The sequence below is a fragment of the Dama dama genome, chromosome 23 (genome assembly GCF_033118175.1).
Source record: "Dama dama isolate Ldn47 chromosome 23, ASM3311817v1, whole genome shotgun sequence".
Lineage (NCBI taxonomy): Eukaryota > Metazoa > Chordata > Mammalia > Artiodactyla > Cervidae > Dama > Dama dama.
In genome coordinates this window covers 5,548,100-5,569,840 of record NC_083703.1, presented here as the reverse complement: position 1 = coordinate 5,569,840, position 21,741 = coordinate 5,548,100, and the positions used below count along the sequence as shown (strand labels likewise).

Genomic DNA, 21,741 nt, shown 5'->3' with positions numbered 1-21,741 from the left:
GCCAACAGAAGGAACGGGCAGCAACGTGCCAGAGCGCACACCAGCCTCCCTGCCGAGTCTCCCCAGGTCTGGCGAGGCGGCGGCGGTGCCAGTGGGCGTCTCTGACTGGCCCCTTGCGTCATTGCTGCCTTGACGACCACCCTGGGGTGGTGAGGGGCAAGCCCTTCACTGTCCTGCTATAAAACCCCAGGAAGCTGAAGTCTAAACACAGAAAGGCCATTTGCCAGGGGGCCTGGGGGCAGCACACACTGCGCTCTCTCCTCTCAACACCGGTCATCCAGGCCAGGACAGAGGAAGCCGCAGACGGCCCGTCTGCCTCCCCCAAGGAGGAAAACCACAAGCAGGGGTGCCAGGAGGTCTCAGACCCCAAAGAGCTGGGCATCCTCAAGGGCCCGGGCCTCTCCAAGAACCTCCGGTCTCCATCCTGGCACCTCTCCAGCCTCGAAACCGTCACACGAGGTGTTGGAGCAGGTATGAGCCCCACCACCTCACCACTCAGGCACTGTCACAGCTCCAAGGCCAACCCGGGCATGGGACCTTGAACACGCAGGGCCAGCACGTCCTGCCGGCACACATGCGTGCATATGCGTGTCACACTAGAGAAGGTCCTCTCTTCCTAAGATCACGTTATCCTCGGAAACCCAACTGAGCTGCCACCTGCTTCTCGGGAGCCCTCTAGGGATCCCCAGAGCAAAGGGTCCCTTTTCTGGGCCAGCCCACCCCTTCCACACCCCCTGCACTCACTTAACTCTGCTCCTCAGTCTCTCTCCTCCCCTTGACCAGAACTTCCTGAGGACAGGGGCCATTCTTATTCCCTGTGATAACCTGGAGCAGGGCAAAGGTAAGTGCCAGTCTGCTAACTGTGGAGTCTGCTGATGTTACTGAAATCAGTGGCTACAGACTGTGCTACTGTTTTAGATTTATACATACCAATCTAATACATCTTTACGGTCTCAAAATCCCAAATTCCATATTAAACCCTCTCAACAGGAGGTCAAGGCACTCGGGTCCTATTTCAATACACAAATAACACTTAAGTTACATACATCATGCAGCCAAAGCTGAGGGAACTGAGATGCACATACATGTAAAGAGAAGATGGAAGCATTTTGTATTGAATATAAGGGGCAACTGATAGCCTGGTTGAAGTTTAGGTCGTAAGTGTGAGGTTTTCAGTGCTTTCCGTTTTTGTCCTTAAAATACGGAAATCCTTACAGTCATCTCAGTGAAAAAGGTATTATTAGCCTCTATATTAATTAATCCATAAGTATTTTTGGGTTTTTCTGGACTTGTTTTACTAATCATTAAAAAATAAATGTGCACACACACATTTACAAAGCAAACACGCACCTTAAAAAATACCTTCCTAGGCTCCTAGCATTACTTTCAGGAGGGAACAGCAAGCTCAGGGCCTGGGGCTTAAAGCATAAATGTTAAAAAGCTTTATCAGAGCTGCCAATTCGAGTCTACATGCAGTGGAATTTTTACTTTACACCCTGTTTTTAAGAAGTTCAGGACAAGCTCCAAAAAGATCAATTTCCCAAATATCTCAAAGCATATAATTTTCATAAACATACTGAGAAGTTAAAGTATATGTCTTACAAACAGTATCTCATCCTCTACCCTGCATTCTTGAGCCCATTTTCTCTGACCTGAAAACAGGCATTCTTTCACAAAAAGACTTCAATAGTGTCTGACCTCACCAAAAATATGTGTTTATGTGTGTTTTTAGTGGAGAGGGAAAGATCCTAAAATCCTTCTTAAGTTAATTTGGGGAGGGAATGGAAGTAGAAAAAACAATATCACGATTGTCCTGTCATTTAAATACAAAGCAGAGATAAACTCTAATAAAGTTGGTGACCTTCTAGATTATTCTGTGGGAAAATCCAAGGCACTCTGAAATTCACATTTGTCTTCCCTCTAGCACTGCTGGTCTGCATCACAAGCCAAAGCACCTACTCCAGATTTAAAAGACCAGAAATTAGCTTTAGGTTTCTAATCTCCAGATTTCAAATTTTTCCAAGAATATGTTATACTCTCTTCTATTGTCTTAAAACAACAAAGACCCTAGAATTTATGAAGGAACAACTGTAATTCAGGAATGAGAAATCATTTCATAACCTGCTGTTCCTACTCCCCCAATCTAATTTTATCATACACACACAAAAGGAAAATATGAAGAAGGAATCACAAACTTTAACAAAATACCAAGGAAAAATGATAAATGAGTTAAGATCTTGCTGACAACTTTGATAAAATTTAAAAAGGTTATTACAGTGTAAAAAAATACCAAATCAGATTTTCCTATTATTCATGAGATAATTCCGAATGCCAAAGTGAACTTGAAAACAAAAACAAACAAAAAACAAATGGAAACAACAGGAGAATAAAGCAAGTGACAAAAAAAATAATTAGGATTTTTTTTTCTTTTCTTTTTCTTTAAATGTAGGTCATATACTGAAATTTCCCACCAAAATTAAGTCCACAGTTCACTCTATACCCTTAATGTGGTCAGCTAACCCCAGTTCTGGACCTCCCATTCCTGTGGGGCCCACAGAAAATCCCCATCTGGCCCTGTGTGGTTGCTTCACTAAAAACAACATCTAATTTTTATTTAATACTTTGTCAAAAACAGGCAGAAACTGACCCACAACGCAGTCATGGTCTCAGATTCTAGTAAAACTGACATGCGTTCAAATCCTACCTTTTTACATGATCTCAGACTGCCTACTCAGCACCTCCAAATCTCCAGTTTTCTCATCTACCAATCACCAGAGAAAAGCAAATCAAAATCACAAGAAGGAGTCATCAAACACTTGTTAGAACAGCTATCATCAACAAGACAACAATTAAGTGTTGGTGATGGCCAATACTTTGGCCACCTGATGCGAAGAACTCACTCACTGGAAAAGACCCTGATGCTGGGAAAGCCTGAAGGCAGGAAGAGAAGGGGACGACACACTGACTCGATGGACATGAGTCTGAGCAAGCCCCAAGAGTTGGTGACGGACAGGGAAACCTGGCGTGTTGCAGTCAAAGGGGTCGCAAAGAGCCAGACACGACTGAGCGACTGAACTGAAGTATTGGTGAGGATGTGAAAAACAGGGAGCCTGTGTGTCCTGTAGATGGGAATTTAAATTGGTTAGCCACTGTAGAAAACAGTATGGAGGTTCCTCAAAAAATTAAAAATATAACTACCATATCATGTGGCGATTCCACTTCACAGTATTTATCTGAAGAAAAGAAAAACAGTAACTTGAAAAGGTATCTGCACCTCAATGTTCACTGTAGCATTAACCACAATAGCCAAGACAGGGGAAACATCCTAAGTGTCCATGATAGATGAATGGATAAAGAAATTATGGTGTAGGTATATATATAATGGAATGTTATTCAGTCATGAAGAAAGGAAATCCTGCTCTTTGCGACAACATGAATGGGCATTCTTCTAAGTATAATAAGTAAGACAGTGAAAGACTTTCACTTTTTGTGAAATCTAAAACAAAACAAACATCAAACTCAGATACAGAGAAAATACTGGTGGTTGTTGGTGGGGCAGGGGCGGGGGTTGGTGTTGAGGAAGGGATGGTAGGGGATGGTAAAATGGCTGAAGGGAGTCAAAAAGTACAAACTTCCAGTTATGAAATAAGTAAGCTCTGGGAATGTACCACATGGTGACCAGTTACTACAACTATATTATATAGATAACCCTTTCTTGAACAACAAGGTTTGAACTTCACTTGGATTTTTCCCAATAAACACATACTACAGTATCACATGATCCACAGTTGGTCGAATTCAAAAGATGTGGAATCTCAGATGGGGGCTGAGCTGTGCTCTTGTCACTGTAAAGTTGTATGCAGATTTTCAATAGCACAGAGGGTCAGCACTCCTAACGCCTTGAGTTGTCTAACTATATATACATATATCAAACAACTGTATTGTATATATGAAATTATTACATTATATATAAATTATATCTCAATAAAAGAGATCCAACCCACTAAAGCTCAATATATGTGACATGTTTGGTATTTTAAAAACTGTAACATTTCATTCAGAAAACGTGAATTCATAAACTAAACAACGTCAAAGTCCCAAACAAACACAGTCTACCACTGGCACCTCCTAGGTTCTCTGTATGTGGAAGGCCTGGCCACCAAATAATTACTTTTTTTATCCAATGTGAAAATGACCACTATGAAAATAAAAACAACCCAAATGCCCTTCAGTTAGCAAATGTGCAAACAAATTAGTCTAACAAATTGCTGAATACTGTACCTACAAAGGAATGAAGCACTGACATTTGCACCAAAGACGGCTCTCAATTATGAGTGAAAAAAACCAGACTACCCCACCCCGCAAGACAGCACATACATGAAGATTCCATTTAGATAAAACCCTGGGAAATGCAAGAGTGACAGAAAACAGATGAGCAATTGTCTAGAAGAGCCCAGAGGGCTTACAAAAGGACAAGAGAAAACTTTAGCGAGGTGATGAGCACATTCACTATCTGGACTCAAGTGTTGGTTTCATTGGTATACGCATGTAAATCACCATCAAACAGTATACTTTAAGTACATGCCATTTACTGTATGACAATCATATCTCCATAAAGCTGTTCGGAGAAAAGAAAAAGATCATTAAAAAAATCTCTCACTCACACATCTTCCTGGCTTGGCATACTGTATTAATACCTTCCCCCTTAGTGATTTGAATGTATGAACAAAACTTTAATAATCCTGAGACTTAAATAGAATAATACCTAATTAACATTTACATAGCTGTGACTATGTGCCAAGCACTGTTTTAAGCACTTTTCTTGTATTAACTTATCTAACCCTCATATCAACCCTATTTTTGAGATGAAGCAACTTAAGGTATAGGACTTCCCAGGTGGCACAGTGGTAAAGAATTTGCCTGCCAATTTAGGAGACTCGGGTTTGATCCCTGTGTCAGGAAGATCCCCTGAAGAAGGAAATGGCAACCTGCTCCAGTATTCTTCCTGGGAAATCCCATGGACAGAGGAGCCTGGCAGGCTACCGTCCATGTGGTCAGCAAGAGTAGGACACCACTTAGCAACTAAAGCGACTAAACAACAACAGACTGAAGCACAAAAGGGTGAAGTAATCAGTTTAAGCTGGTAGCTGGAGGAGCTAGGATTTGAACCCAGAGAATCTGGCTTTAGAGTTCATTTCCAAGACCCATTATGCTTACCAGCATATAAAAGATACAGTATAGGAAAATCAGAAGCAATGAATATTGCACTTGCAAAATACTTCTCTTGCTCACATGCACAGAATATAAATATCCACTACATTTTGTAACATACACAAGAGACTAAATAAAACATAACAGGACCTTCATTCTTCTTTTCCCAATTAATATTTAGATGGACGAAGGAAAGACAGAAAGACTGGATAATTTGCTTAGGACACAAAAACATAAACAGCAAACTGAAGGGTTACTAAGAAGTTAGTTCACCAAATTTCCAGTCCAACTCGCTTTATAATTATTTTAAGTCAATCTACAAGGGAGAAAAATCTAACAAACATCAACACAGAAAATATAAAACTCATTTGTTGTTTCTCAAATACCTTAACTTCCTTAAATTCCATCCACAGGATCTCAAACTCTACAGATACTGCTCTGGGTTGTTGTTTTTTAAGCACCCCAAGTGATTTTCATAAGCAGCCAAAGCTGAGAACCCCTGAAACAAATCAGATTTAAATTCGTTATTTTAAAACGATAAAATGCAAGGTACCAGAAAAGCTTTGGCAAACTATGGTCCAAGGTTTTCCAAGTTGATATTGAACCACTGAATACACACAGAATTTTGAGTTCAACTTCAAATAAATTAAAAATAAAATATGTACATAGGACACAAGGTGTTGCATAGCAAATGTTACATAACAATATATGGGGCTGACAAATTCTCAACTTTTTAGAATGCTAAACTGGCGTCTTGACATTAAGCTGACGGATATAAACCACATGTCCGCTGCATTTAAAGCGTGGAGTAAACTGACCATATATTGTTTCAGAAGCACAAGTTGTAAAGAGAAAGTCTTTGTCTTCAGTCCGTGCCCTCAATCAGTGCTGTCTGAACTTAAGGTGCGCTTCTCAGGGCAGATTCTGATTCAGCGGCCTGTGGATGGAGTCAACTGTGTTTCTAACAAGCTCCCAGGTGATGCTCAAGCGGCTGATATACACAGATCACAATTGGAGCAGCAAGGCCTTAAGTGCCTTGAATATTGGTTGTAAAATTAACCAGTTCGTCTACAAAGACTGTCAGGTCCAGGATCCAAGAAATAAAGTGTCAGTATGATTTATTCCTAGTCCAGGAGGAAAAAGGAGTGGGGGAAGATAGGGGAAGGAGCAAGCGAATACTTGCTTGTACACTATAGCAGGGCTAAGAACCAGAAAACGCTGTTACTTGCCCAACCTAGTAGGTGACAGAATGGAAACTCCATGAAATAAAGTGGTTTTTATTTACTACAGAATCCTTACAACCTAGTTCACACCAGGTACTCAACGAATGTACTGAATGAATGAATGAATGTATATACAAACACAATCTGTATTTATGTCACAAACCAAAAAATATCTGGGAAGGGGAATCTGTTTGTACTGAATACAGGTAGATGTTTGATATAAATACCTGGCCCACTCACTGTACTCCATTTCGTCCAAATAATAATTATTTCCCAGACCAAAACTTCCACTATCAAGCCCAGGCTTCCGGCACCGTTCTGTTTAAAACAACGGAGAGAGGCGGAAGCACAAAGAGAAGGATTCAGGAAAGGTTCACTAATCAAAGGAAATAACCGAAGCGGGAGAGGAGGTGGGCTCACAGCTGAGTTCAAGGCAAGGAACATCTTAGGTTCCCAGCATTCCCAAGTTCTTACCTACGATGGTGGCAGGGTTTGGGGTCGGGCTTTTGTTTAGTTACTGTCCGGGGTCACTGGTCAAGTGGTACCTGGCTGAGCAAACTCAGACTAGAAAGGCGGCCACAGGTTCACAAGCCAGCCTTTGGAAGCCCGGGTGTTCCGGGCGCCGACCTCCTTCCCGCTTCCCCGGCGCTGCCGGCGCGCAAAACCCTGCGGCCGCCCAAACACAAGATGGCCTGGGCTGCTTCGCGGCCCATTTGAAGCCACAACCAGGGCTTAAGATGGCGGCGAACACTAAACTAACGGCCGGAAGAGCGCGCGGGATCTTCCAAAAACAAAAATGTCCTCCGTGCAAGATCTCGCGGCTTCCAGCGAGGGCCCAAAACAATCATGGCGTCGGAGGACCTCTATCTAGAGACCGCGAAGAAAGCGAGCTCGATTGGTCGGTGACAAACCAGTTACCCGCTGTGGCAGGGAGAAGGGCGATCGGGAGAGAAAAATAAAACGCAGCATTTCTGTGAAACAGAATGTTTCTTGAAAATTACTAGCACAAAAAGGGGGAGAGTCTCCCGAATGTTTGATGGGGAACGAGTATAGAAAACACGGGTTGGCAGCTGAAGGTGGCTTTCTCAATGGCGGGTGCATTGTGAGACAGCCATGAGCCTAACTTCTCTCACAGTTCCTTTGAACGGAAGAATGCCGTCTTGGCCCTCGAACGCATCAGCGGGAGGGGAGACGGCACGGACATGAGCCAGCCGGCGAGCGCACAGACTCAGGGGCCTCCGACGCCCCCGAGCCCCCGCGGGGACGAGGGGCGGACGCCGCGCCGCTGACGGCCTGCCGCGCGCCCCGCTACACAGGGGCGGCCGCGACGGCTCCTCCTCTCCGGGTCTTCTGGGCGGTCGCTCCGGAAGACGCGGGCTGGTGAGCGGCCGTGGGATCCGGCGCTTCACCATTGGTCAAGGCCGGAAGGCCCGGGACCCGCCGAGAGCGGTTGGTCACGTTCCATTCCATGAGCGCCTCTTGAGCGCAAAAGGGCAAAAAGGGAGACACTGTGCCTCAGCATGTCCGTGTGACCTGTCATTTAACGTTTCCACTTCGGACAGTGTGCCCAGACTGACCCCAGACGAGCCCCGCCCCCGGTCTTCCGGTCGCCGCCATCGCGTCCCCGGCCGAGAGCGTCACCAACGCCCGGAGGAGCGCGGGGCTGCGCATGCTCCGTCCCCAGCGCGGGCCCATCTGGAGCGGCGGCGGCGCGGGGTGCGGCCTCGGGGGCTGCGAGCGGCGGCCGGCGGGCAGGTGAGAAGGCCAGGGCCGCCGCGGCGAGCCGGCTCTCTGCCCGGTTGCAGGGGGGCCGGGGCTCGTTCTCGCTCGGAAAGGTCACTGAAGGAGACCGGGGGCGGGACTGGGAGGCCGGCTCCTTAGAGACTGCGTTTAACCTGCAGCCTCGGCGCTGGGCGCTTGCTGCCGGGAGGAACGCGGAGGAGCTGGGGTGCTTCGGCGTCTGCGCACAGCGCCCGGTGTCTGCGCACAGCGCCCGGTGTGCACTCCTCCCTCGGATCCGCGCGGCCGCACCGGAACGTAGACGGAAAAGGCGCCCGAGGGAAGGCGCCGAGTGCCCTGGCCCTGAGACCTGTGTCTGCCTGGAGAGCCGCTCTCTGACGGCAGCACTCCGCACCCGGCTCGGACGGCAGAAGCAGGACTTGGCGCTTTGGACATTCTGGGCATGGAAACCCTGTTGAGATGAAGGCCTCCTGAAGTCATATGCTTTTTCCTCCCATGCCAGATCAGGCTCACATCCTGGTGGTGTTTCAGAGACTCCCTATGCCCGCAGGTTCATTGATGCCTTCATTAACACCGGCAGTTCATATTCATATTTGTCACACTGCCTAGTTAGCAGATACAGAAGTGACCAAAACAAGCCACATTGACCACATTGACCTTATATTTAACGATGGGAGGGGCAACAATCAACAAGTACATTGATAAATGAACAAGATGTTTCCAGATTGTCCTAGGTGGGGTTCCCTGGGAAGCAGATCTAAGGAGATTTATGGCCAGGACATTTGTTAGGACTTTTTGGATCTTACCAAAGAAGAAAGGAGGCAGAATGGTGGATAGAAAAAGTTGAGCTGCAGTATGGCCCCAAGGAGAGTGTCAACCAAGTCTCACAGTAACTCTGAGAGTTGTCCCAAGTTGGAGGGAAGGGTCAAGACTATATACCTGCAGTGATCAGTTATTGGATACCCACTGTCCCCGAAAGAGGGCATAACTTCAACTCTTTCCCCCAGTCAACCCTGGGATTGACATCTGTCTCCGCACTCCTTGGAGCTTGGATCAAACAGGAGTCTCCAGAAGTGCCTGTTTTTATATCTGATTTGTATTGAAGATACTGTACGTACAACAAGAATAATTGCTGCCATGTATTGAATGCTCATATATCAAATACTGGATAAACAATAAATATTTACATAGGTAAATACATAGGAATTCTCATTATATAGCACCATGTGCTATGAAATTGAGACAGGAAATAAGTCTTTTGCCTAAGATCATACCTAGTGGGGGAGGTTAGAATTTGATTTCCGTCATTACTCAAAGCGTCATTATGCTGGGACCCTCATATTTAATCACTTAGCACCATTAACTTCATTAACTGTTGTCAGAGAAACAAATATGAATTTATTACCCTGTCTTTGCTGTTTTGCTTTGTCCTTGAGTTTCCTTCTTTCCTTCATGATGAACTTTCCTGGCCCTCACTTTTGGAGCCTGTTACCTTTTCTATAACATCCTGGAATCTTAGTAACAGAGTCCAGCCTGAGTGCCAGGTATGTGATAACTTTGTGATATGGCTGTCAGTGTTATTCTCATTTTGTGGATGATGGGCCTGGAGCATTGTGAGCTTAAGGAATCATCCAGGGTCACAGCCAACTGTACTGTGCTAAGGCAGAGATGGAAAGCCCAGGCAGGATTTCACAACGTGTCCACTTAATCACTACACAACAGTGCATTCTTACCAGGATGATGTGTTGTGCTTTACCTTCTGGAAGCTGGTAGGCAGGAACTAGATCCCATCTTTTGTGCTGTACAGAGAAGTGTAGGTTTCACCTTCTAGTCAAAAATGTCATTGAAGGCTTCTGAGCAACACAGCTGTATCTGTTGTTTTCCCCAAGATGGCAGCATTAAGAGGGTAGAGAATGGAATAGTGGTTTTCAGACTTAAGTGTCAAAATTACTTAAAGAATTTGTTGAAACACAGATTACTGGATCCCAGTGTAGAGTTCTGATTCAGTAGGTCTGGGGCAGCCCAAGATTTTACATTTCTGATAAGTTCCCAGGTGATGCTACTGCCAGTGGTGAAGGGACCACACAGAACCATTGGACTAGAAGCAGGTGAGGTTATGAGGGTCTGGACTGTGGTGGTGGGGAGAAATTGTGCAAAAGAAATGTCAGGTCAAATGGAGAATTGGGTGACCTACTTGATGGGGAGTGTAAGAAACATGAGTCCACTGTATCCAGATTTTCTAATTGAACATGTGGTAGATAATTTCTTTACTAAAAAAAAAAAAAAAACAAAGCAGGAAGTAGAGGAGAAACAGCAATTTGGGAAGGAAAGAGGATTCATTTTTGTATGAGATGAGTTTAGACACTTGTGGGGAACAGCATCATGGGATATGTGGGACTAAGCTGGAATTGAAGGCATGGGAGCCACTGATGGATGTGCTAAAGTAGAAGCTTGGGTGTGAATGAGGATACCCAGGAAATGAACAGAGGGAGAAGACAGCCAAGGACAGAGCTTTGAGAAGATGGATGGAAACCGAGGGACCATTAAGGGAGACCAATAGCCTCAGGTACTTAAAGCGTTTCAAGAACTCGTCAAAAGTGTGCCGAGAGATTATAGGGAGAGATTGGTGATCTTTATAGTCAAAGCGGTTTACATGGAGAGTGGAACAAAAGCAAATTACTTGGGTGTGAAGATGGAAGTGGCTCTAGAAATGTGTTATTTGAAAGGAATCAGAGTGTCTAGTAACTGGAAGGAAGGGCCGGTAAAGGGCAGTGGCTTCAGGGAATTTGCTTTTGGTTCTTTTCAGCGGAGAAAAACAGTTTTGCCAAGGAGGAAGACCAGTTCCAAGCCGGAGATGGGAAGTAGAAGTTGGGGTGGGGTGGGGTGATGGAGTTGGGACCCTGAAGACGCAGTGGCAGGTGGGACTGACTGGCCGGAAGTGCCGGGTCCTCCTCCGAGAGAGTGAGGAAGGACGTGAGAATGGGAGCTGAGACGGAGGTTTTAACACGTGGGAGCAGGAAGCAGAGGGGCTCATACCCAGGAGCCACAGTGTCCTCTGGTCAGTAGGTTATCTGCAGAAACCAAGGTGGAGAGTAAAATAGGAACCTCAGAAATGGTGAGGACAGAAACCAAGCCTTTCGGGATTCAGAGCTGACCGGGGGAACACACAGGCATTGCTGCGACACTAAGAACCCAGTCCACGTCTTCAGTAACTCCCCACCAGCTTCCATGTCGGATGGCAGGCAGCCGTGAAGATGGTGAAAGGGACTGGAAAGGTTCTCAGACAACTCTCAATTTCATGATGACTCTCCACACCTTTCTGGTAAGCCACAGCCTGCCAGAAAGCTGGTCATCTTTTTCTCATTAGTTGCTAATTATTCAGTTGCTGTTCACATTTTAGGTTGTGGACAGTTAAAGCTCCCATATAAAACTTGTGATGCTCCCAGTATACTACTTATTTATAAAGACACTGAATTCACAGTAATGGAGTAGAGGAAAGCAAGGATCGTAAAATGCTTACGCCTTCATCACACTCTGTGCCTGCTCCTGACCCGCTCCAGACCGGGCTGTGCTGGTCAGCTGATTCTGACCAGTTACTGCCTGCTGGAAAAGGTAGGGGTAAGATTTTGCAGAAAGGAAACTTAGAGCTCGGGTTCGGCAGTATATATACTAAAATTGGAACAATACAGAGATTAGCATGGCCCTTGTGCAAGGATGACAGGCAAATTCATGAAGCGTTCCGTATTTTTCTGTAAGCTTCCTGGTGGCTCAGACAGTAAAGAATCTGCCTGCAGTGAGGGAGACTTGGGTTCGATCCCTGGGTCAGGTTGGGAAGATCCCCTGGAGAAGGGAATGGCAACCCACTCCAGTATTCTTGCCTGGAGAATTCTATGGACAGAAGAGCCTGGCGGGCTACGGTCCATGGGGTCTCAAATAGTCGGGACAGGACTAAGCGACTAACACAGATGGTCCACTCAGTTAATCAAGAATTGACAGTAAGTTTTTTGTTGTTTGTGTTTTGGCAAGACTGGAAGAGTTCAGCAAAGCTGTTACTTTAGGTGATGTAGTTAGAAAAGGGGGTTAAAAAAGAAACTGTTGTTCTCTTTAGCATACCAGTTAGTCCAATAGGCCTGAAGACACCATGCAGTCCTTTCTGACTTGTCCACAAAATTGCCAAAATGTGAACTGTTGTATTAAAATTGAGGATAAAAAGAACTACTTTCAGGGTCAGTAATTAGATTTCAGGAATGAGGAATTCACAGATACTTAACATTCGTCACGCCAGAAGAAAAGGTATTATACAATTCCAGTAAATTTAATGAAATATCACAGCCACAAGAGTTGGGTTAATTAATTGTTCAACTTTCCATTTAGTGTTCTCTTCATGTTTAAATTACATTCAGTAATGTTAAAAAATGTTTTAAACGTTGTTTTTTTTTCAAATACTTTAAACGGAGCCATGATGAAGACGTTAAGAATCTACCTTAAAAAAAAAGAATCTACCTTACACTGTGTTCAAAAGGCCAGCAGATGGCGCCCCGCAAGCCCAGTAGGCAAAAGGAACGCCTTCCCCAGCATTGCCTGCATCCGGGTTATTATAAATCTAATGGATAGCGAAACGCTGTGGTTTTAACTGACATGATGGTGCATACAAAGAGTAATCTGATAGCCAGAGCCAGGTGGTTTGGGATTAAGTGCTTTTTTTTGCTCTTCACGTTACTGATCAGTTCTATGCAGTCAAAAAGATTATGATATTTTAGTGGGGCAGAGATGTAACCAGCTTTTCTCCATTCTTTTCATTAATCTCTCACTATTCATTCTGCACTAAGAACTGAGCTTTAAAAAAAAAGCGTTTAAAATTAGCTCCACTCGTCTCATCCATTAGTAGGTCATGGGTGTGTGTTTGGAGGATACGGGCTTTTTTGCCCTCTCATTCTGAACCAAGTGGCACAAGATGTGTTAACCTCTAGTGTGCCCTGCCGTGAGAATAAAGACATGCTAGGTGTAATGCGCTGGGGGACTTGCCCTCAGCGACCCACACAGGTATGCAGCATGTGCCCAGAATGTTCTCAGCACACATTATTATGCACTGGGAAATTCTGACTGACTCTTGCCAAAGCTGAGATCCTAATACTCAACTTTTGAAAATTGCCATTAAGAATACCAGCCAAGACTTTAGGACTCCAAACTCCAAAATCAGTGCCACAATTAACTGACAATAATTTTAGAATCATTTAGTGTTTCCTCATATACAAAGTGGTCTCAAAATTGCTATGAAAACAAAAAGAAAAAATAGGAAACTTTTTGAATAATGCAAAGTATCTGTTTTGGAAAGAAGGCTATAAGAAAGCATCCGTGCCAATGACCTATAAACATTTTCTATACTTAACAGAGGCATTTCAATGGATAAAATCATAAATATCAACTTCCTGTTTTACTTAACGTAAAATTTACTAATCTCTTTTCCTTTTTCTTGGTTTCCTCCATCTTTGTAAAAGAGTTCCACACCCTCTGTTTTCATTTGTTTTTCCTAGGAGCGTGTTCAGAGAGGATCCAGGAAAGATAAGGGCAGGGGCAGGTAGGCTGGAGGAGGGTAAGGAGGGGAAGACGTCCTCTTGCTGTGGTTTGTGTCGCTGCTTTAATCCAAGCAAACCTGAAACGCTCTGAATGAAGAAGCACTAACTCGGTTTAGAAGCCAGCCTGTTTTTGCCCATCAAATGTGATCATTTTGAGCATATTCTTGAGAAAATCTTGCTTCAGACTTAGGAATCTCTTGTGTCCATAAAATAGTTCGACACCACTTGTAATACTCGTTGCCAAATGTTTTGAGGGAAGGGCCATCTCAAGAAAAGCTGTGTCCGGCTTCGCTTTCCATCCCCAAGTTGGAGCTCCCTGTCTCCCTGCTGCTCTGCACTGTGAACCTTTGTAAAAGTCAAAGTTTTAAAAACCTTCTTGTTAAATTCTTTTTAAAAATGAGTTAATTGTTAGGAATTCTAGTAACACTTTGTATTATCCTGAGAAGCAGCATAGAGAGGCCAAGGCGGGGACTCTGGAGGATTTACAAGAGTACTTAGCATGTTTAGCAATAAAACCCTGAAAAAAATCTCAGATTTCTATCAATCAGTGATCTGTTAAATTAGGATATCGCCATAAAAGCTACATAGCTACTAAAAATCATAATGAAGATTTATATTATTGGAGGGAGAAGAGATTACAAAACGAGTGTATATTGCGATCACATTTTTGTTAAAACCAAAAAGATGACAGACCTTTTTTAGCTTTCTTATTACCCAGAAAAGACCCAAAGGTACCCTGAGTGCTGGGAGCCGCCTTGATCCTAACCTGAGGAGGGTTCCCGGCACATCACATTTCATACTGCGATCTACTCTACATGGAGGGATCATACCACACTTCCCAGACATGGCTGTTGCAGCTTGGACCTTGGTTTGTTCTGAATTTCGGCTATTGAGTTATTCATCTCAGCTTTATTATTATATTCTTTAATTCCAAACATGGAGAAGGAAATGGCAACCCACTCCAGTATTTTTGCCTGGAAAATCCCATGGACAGAGGGGCCTGGTGGGCTGCACTTCATGGGGTCGCAAGAGTCGGACATGACTTAGCGACTAAACCACCACCATCACCGTTCCAAATGAGACTTTTTTATGAGCTGTTTTCCTAAAAGTTCATAACTCAGGAAAAAGTGACAAATATGATGAAATGTTAGTGATCATGAGAAGTAAACCGGTAGAGGTATGGTCTATGAAAAGTGCTGTGACTTGACAAGCTCACGTCAGAAGAGACAGTTGGAGATGGTTAAGGTCACCTTAAGTGTTGAGACTGGATGTGAAAGGACAGTATATTCTGATCCTTTAATTCAAGGTATTTTGTGGACAAAAATGCCACCTGTCAACACAGACCACTGACTTTGGCACAGCCTCAGTCCTTCCATCTCAGAAGTAAGTCTTACTCAAGCTTTTCCCTCATTATTCTTGGTCTCCCAGGGCCTCCCTCAGAGGTTTTGTTGTTCGTCAAATCTCAAATGCCCCAAAGGCTTTTGCACAGTGGGCTCCACAAGGAAATGTAATCATGATACAGTTACTTGTGATTGACTTTCTCCGAAAATTAGAACATGAGTATGTCAGTAAAGGGTATGGTCGCTAAGGTTTGCAAAAAGGCAGATAGAATGCCAAAGCCCTTGAGGGAAGAGAGAGGGCCAAGGATACTTGCAGTTACAAAGCAGGCCATGTTTTCTCTAGCAATTTGTTTAGCAAAAAAGTCCTTATGAAATGTGAACTTGTACCTCGAGAAATCGTTTCTAATGCTGGGAATAATATATGTACATAGGCATAACTGTAAGCCTTCTGTTTATTTTTAATATGTATATACAGAACACAGTTCAGATATGTAGCTCATTAGTCCTATATTTTAATCTTGCCTTAAAAGGGAAGGAATAAGTAAAAATCCTGTTCAGACATTTTTCTAAACACTTTCACACAGAATTACCATAAGCGATTTCATAATGGAACTCACATACATGCCACTGAACCTAATTCTTAACAGTCCTTATTGTCCTTCATTGCCCAGATGGGATCTTGGAGAGCTAGTCCATTCAGAGCATGAGTGTATAAACTTACCACTAAAGCCTAGTGAGCTCCCTTGAGTAAAAAGTGTAAGAAATGTTTAGAGGTCGTCTAGACTTAAGATCCCAAACCCAACAGATCATCAGAAACAGACTTCCTGGGCCACACTCCATGCTTTCCAAATCAGATGAGGCAAAAAACTGTTCTTAATACTCTTGAGCTTTGAAACTCCAGGCAAGTTCCTAGCCCTAGTTTCTCCAAGTAAATTTTGTTGACAATAAAGCTTATCAGTTCAGTTCAGTTCACTCAGTCAAGTCTGACTCTTTGTGACCCCATGGACTGCAGCACGCCAGGCCTCCCTGTCCCTCACCAACTCCCGGAGTTTACTGAAACTCATGTCCATTGAGTCGATGATGTCATTCAACCATCTCATCCTCTGTCATCCCCTTCTGCCTTCAATCTTTCCCAGCATCAGAGTCTTTTCCAGTGAGTCAGTTCTTTGCATCAGCTGGCCAAAGTATTGGAGTTTCGGCTTCAACATCAGTCCTTCCAATGAATATTCAGGACTGATTTCCTTTAGGAGGGACTGGTTGGCTCTCCCTGCAGTCCAAGGGACTTGAGTCTTCTACAACACCACAGTTCAAAAGCATCAATTCTTCAGTGCTCAGCTTTCTTTATAGTCCAACTCACATCCGTACATGACTACTGGAAAAACCATAGCTTTGACTAGATGGACATTTGTTGGCAAAGTGATGTCTCTGCTTTTTAATATGCTATCTAGTTTGGTCATAACTTTTCTTCTAAGGAGTAAGCGTCTTTTAATTTTATGGCTGCAGTCACCATCTGCAGTAATTTTGGAGCCCAGAAAAATAAAGTCAGCCACTGTTTCCACTGTTTCCCCATCTATTTGCCATGAAGTGATGGGACTAGATGCCATGATCTTTGTTTTCTGAATGCTGTGTTTTAAGCCAACTTTTTCACTCTCCTCTTTCACTTTCATCAGGAGCCTCTTTAGTTCTTCTTTGCTTTCTGCCATAAGGTTGATGTCATCTGCATATCTGAGATTATTGATATTTCTCCTGGCAATCTTGATTCCAGCTTGTGCTTCATCCAGCCCAGCATTTCTCGTGATGTACTCTGCATATAAGTTAAATAATCAGAGTGACAATATACAGCCTTGATGTACTCCTTTCCCTATTTGGAACCAGTCTGTTTTTCCATGTCCTGTTCTAACCATTGCTTCCTGCCCTGCATACAAATTTCTCACAAGGCAGGTCAGGTGGTCTGGTATTCCCATCTCTTTAAGCATTTTCCACAGTTTTTTTGTGATCCACACAGTCAAAGTCTTTGGCATAGTCAATAAAGCAGAAATAACCCTATAGTGTATAGTTATTAGTGATAAGGGTAAACACTCTAATTACAGAGGCTCAGCACAGAAATGAGGAGGTGGCATTAATTCATAGAGTTCAAGCCAAAAGTCTTTTGCTACAATTGGGACCAGTGCATGACTCCATTTCAGTGAAAACATCATCACTCACATCCTGTCAGAATGCAGAATCTGAATTCTCACTGCATATTTAAGGATTGCCATTTGATTCTTCTGTTAAAATTGTGACTAAATAGATTTTTTAAAAAAATAATTGAACTTTGTTGTGGTTCAGAGAAATTAATTATATAAAGACAATGACATTGAGGCCTGAGTGTTCTCAGCAGCTTTCCGAGCAGGTGATGTTGCTCCTTCATAATTGCTGACTAAACTTTTGGTGTTGCCCTGTATGTTTCCAAGCCTGATCAGCCATCCCTGTAAGTCTGCAACTTACCTCTTTTTGTTAAATAACATTGCAGTGTATTGTACCTAGAAGCTTTTTAACAGGCAGCTTTTATTAGAGGGCAGTGTTCTGCTTGTGCTTTAGAGGTGTAATTTTAGAGGGCTTTTGTTTGTTTGTTCTTAACTGTTGACCTTTTCTTAGGTACACTGATGCTGAAGTACTATGAGCTTTCACAACTTCTGGAAAGACTACAAAGTTCTGGTGGTTATGGTACCTCTGATTGGATTCATACATTTGGGGTGGCAGAGGATCAAAAGCAGCCCTGTTTTCCAAATTCCTAGTAAGGACAACCTCTCTGAACCAGACACTCTGGCAATTACAAGTCCTAAGAAGAACCACCTCCCAGGGAAGTAGCAGGCTTACAAGTTTCAGGTGAGTTTGATTTACCCCTCAAAATGCATTTATACAGGAAAAACAAAATATGCTTTATTTTCCTTTGTTCTTGTTTAGCAGCTAAGTTGTGTCTAACTCTTTGCAACCCACCATGGACTGTTGCCCACTAGGCTCCTCTGACCATGGAATTTTCCAGGCAAGAATACTGGAGTGGGTTGCCATTCTCTTCTCCAGGGGATCTTCCCAACCCAAAGATCAAACCTGCATCTCCTGCATTGCAGGCTGATTTTTTACCACTGAGCCACCAGGGAAGCCCTTGTTTCCCTTTATCAGTTTTTATAATAACAAGTTAATACTCTAGTAGCAATGAGAGTTTTTGTTCTTGATGACAACATGAATTCGGAAGTTTGCATAAATTTGAATTATCACAGTCATTATCATGAATACTCTTTTTAACGCTTAAACTGTCCCATCTTAGATTCCCTCCAGATTCCCACGGCGGTCTGTTTTATATGGTCATGTATATGTCTCCCTGCTCTTCTCGCGATTTGTCGCACCCTCCCCTTCCCCCACTGTGTCCACAGTCTGTTCTCTTATGTGTCCATCTCCATTGCTGCGCTGCAGATAGGTTCAGTAATACCATCTTTATAGATTCCCTACACATGCATTAATGCTCAATATTTGTCTTTCTCTTTCCAGCTAACTTCACTCAGTACAACAGGCTCTAAGCTCATCCACCTCATTAGGACTAACTCAAATGTGTTATGTTTTATAGCTGAGTAGTATTCCATTGTACCATAACTTCTTTACCCATTCATCTGTCAGTGGACATCTAGGTTGCTTCCATGTCCTAGCTGTTGTAAAAAGTGCTGCAATGGACATGGGGTACACATATCTCTTCCAGTTACAATTTTCTCAGTAGTGGGATTGTTGGGTCATATGGTAGTTCTATTCCTGGTTTTTCAAGACATCTCCATACTGATCTCCATAGTGACTGTATCAATTTACATTCCCTCCAACAGTGCAAGAGGGTTCCCTTTGCTCCACATCCTCTCCAACATTTATTGTTTGTAGACTTTTTAGTGATGGCCATTCTGACCAGTGTGAGGTGATACCCTTTATAGTTTTGATTTGCATTTCTCTAGTAATGAGCAGTGTTGTTCATCTTTTCATGTGTGTGTTGGCCATCTTTATGTCCTCTTTGGAGAAATGTCTGTTTAGGTCTTCTGCCCACCTTTTGATTGGGTGGTTTGTTTTTCTGGTGTTGAGCTGCATGAGCTACTGTATATTTTGGAGATTAATCCTTTGTCAGTTGTTTCCTGTGTCATCTTTTAATAACTATTACTTTTTGACAGGAAAAGTCCCTACCTCATCTCATTTATTTCTTGGCTCAACCGTTTCTCCAAAGAACCCTGATTTCCTTTTAGGAAAAAATTTTACCTGTTTATATTTCTTTTGAGCATATTTTATAGCTCTGAATTGAGAATACAGTCATGGAAGTTTTAGTATTATTAATATTTAATTGTTATCCATCACTGCAAAAAGACCATCTGCCAGGCCAATGCACCCAGGAATAGTCAGGGCCATTCTTGTGATGGTAACTTTTGGAATAATGGGTCACATTGTTAGGAAGAAAGAAATAGCTGAGTTGGCACTTCCAAACCTATTCTATAAGCCAGCCCTGTGTTTTATGTCCCCTGTTTTCTCAGTTGAACCTTATTTTGTCTAGAGAAAGACACGGGCCCATGAGTCAGCAGTTTTGACATCCTGAAAATGATTTGGCAGTCACCAACACTTTCTTCCTTTCTCATAAAGATACTAGCCAAAAGATGTGGTTACTGGTCTAACTACCACAAGACTGTTAGAGGGGCCAATTTAGCCCCTTTTGGAAAGTTGCATGTTACTATTATGTACTGAAAAGTAACTACGTAAATCACTTTATTGGTCACAGTCTGTTAAGATTTGTGGTTTGTGTAGGTGTTGTAATATGCAAATTTACAAATGGAAGTCACTTCACTAAGCTTGCATTTAAATGTATTTCACAGATTTTGTTGAATCTAAAATAAGCTTTGAAATAATATTTAAGTTATTTGGCTCTTTCTCCTATGAGATGAACAGAAACTTTTTTCCTCGTGCTGTAAAAAGAGACAGCTATAGCTTTATCATTACAGTGAGAAAGTTGGCCATCCTTGCTTTCACTTTATTTGGGCCCAGTTGCCATGGTTACAGCCCTCTAACTAAATTAGGAGGTGTGATAACCAAAATAACACTTTGCATAACATTCCTTTGTTCTCTTCACATCTTCCTTGCACGTCTTCAGATCACCTTCCTGGTCTGTATTATACTCTGCCATAGTCTACTCTGGGCAGGACTATAGTCTGAGTAGTTCAATTAGTTTTATTTATGCTGAACACTGTCCAAGTGGTTAGCATGGTTAGTATATTCCTGAAAATAACCAATAATTGGTTGAACCTTTACCTTCAAAGCACCAAACCTCAACAGATAAGGTGTGTGACCAGAGATTTTTATTCTTTCCACACATTATTATAGTATCAGAAGTTTACGCCTCCAGCTCACTTCTTCCAGCCTCATTAAGGACACTAGTACACGTGCTAGCACACTTGGTAAACGGTAGCATTTTAGATTATTTACCCTCTTTGAGGTCAGACTGCCAATCCAGTCCTGTCTTTCTGCTTGTCATCCAGCACATTCCCTGGCTTTTGTATTTGTTGTCATAAGCCATAGTTTGGGAGTGGATAAGTTGTAAGACATCAACACTATCATTGATTGATAGGGTGAAACTACAAAGGATTGCTCTGACTTTAGCCACATATTTTAAACATGGTTTATTCTTCAGTAAACGTGTTGTACAGATTTGTCTAGCTAGATGTAGACTGTACATTAGATAGTGTCTATGTTAGGAGTCCTGACGGTTATCTCATTTTCATAATTGTTTACAAACAGGATTTGATACAAATGCACTTGTATTCAGACCTAAGGTTTCCAAGCAAACCAAAGTTAGAGAAAAAAACATCACTATATCTTGATGCTAGAGAATAAAAACATTTGGGACGTCGAGACCAGATTCTATGAGTTTTACTATATACATACCATTTCTTTTCTAGAAGCATATCATATTAAAATAACTGTACTATAAGCTTTCTGGCTGTGTTGTGCATTCCAGAATTATTAAAATATCAGTACTTTTCGTTGTAGAGATTGAAGAATAAAGAAATGGGTGTTTTTAGTCTTAATTTATATTTCTCATTTTCTGGAGATTTGTACCTGTGGGTAGTTCCTTTTTCTAAATAAGGAGCAGAGTGTTGAAATTAATTACTAAACTTCAATTATAAAATGTTTGGGGATTACTTCTCTAAAATATTTTTTATTTTTGTTTCTTACAGAAAGAAGCAGCTCTGAGTCAGAGCTTGAGCTAGAAAGAAGAGATGAAAAATAGCAGTTGGATCAGAAAGAACTGGCTGCTTGTAGCTGTGATTTCCTTCATAGGTGTCCATCTTGGGACATATTTTATACAGAGGGCTGCAAAACAGTCTGTAAAGTCTCAGCCTGAAGGCAAACAAAAGAATTTGAATAATGGAGTAAAATAAATATTTGGAATTACTAAAATGTCATGATATCGATCATTATGTGCTGGTTAGCTTTATAAGCATGGAGCTCAGTATCTAATTTTACAGCCACCATGCTGTAAATCCGAACTCTGATTCCTGAAAGATAATCTTGTTAAATGTTAAAACCCTCGACAATACAATGAATAGGAAACTCTGGTTAACAAAATAAAAGCTTTCTTCACAAATTACCGCT

General features: G+C 42.6%; 3 protein-coding genes and 1 non-coding gene across 5 annotated transcripts in view; 3 read left to right on the top strand and 1 right to left on the bottom strand.

The window, feature by feature from the left end:
• SLX4IP (SLX4 interacting protein) overlaps window positions 1–7,220 on the bottom strand; it is a 207,389-nt gene extending 200,169 nt beyond the window's left edge. Inside the window, 2 exon segments of the mRNA XM_061125943.1 lie at window positions 5,598–5,710; window positions 6,909–7,220. The gene's annotated coding sequence lies outside the window, so the exon portion shown is untranslated.
• An 852-nt stretch (window positions 7,221–8,072) lies between these two features.
• Window positions 8,073–17,958, top strand: LOC133044550 (uncharacterized). Of its 2 annotated transcripts, XM_061125941.1 has the most exons (3): window positions 8,105–8,189; window positions 13,709–13,752; window positions 17,728–17,958. In XM_061125941.1, the coding sequence occupies exon 3, from the start codon at window positions 17,749–17,751 to the stop codon at window positions 17,938–17,940; it is 192 nt and encodes a 63-aa protein (XP_060981924.1). In that variant the 5' UTR covers window positions 8,105–8,189; window positions 13,709–13,752; window positions 17,728–17,748; the 3' UTR covers window positions 17,941–17,958. The 2 variants fall into 2 exon arrangements, with proteins under 2 accessions (XP_060981923.1, XP_060981924.1); XM_061125940.1 differs by lacking the exon at window positions 13,709–13,752 and having other exon boundaries at window positions 8,073–8,189.
• Window positions 11,819–11,923, top strand: LOC133045305 (U6 spliceosomal RNA). The gene has a single exon (XR_009690184.1). It is a non-coding gene; the product is annotated as a U6 spliceosomal RNA (small nuclear RNA).
• Window positions 17,959–21,365: 3,407 nt separating the features above from the next.
• LOC133044551 (uncharacterized) lies at window positions 21,366–21,736 on the top strand. Its single transcript, XM_061125942.1, has one exon. The coding sequence runs from the start codon at window positions 21,366–21,368 to the stop codon at window positions 21,525–21,527; it is 162 nt and encodes a 53-aa protein (XP_060981925.1). The 3' UTR covers window positions 21,528–21,736.
• Window positions 21,737–21,741: the final 5 nt, after the last annotated feature.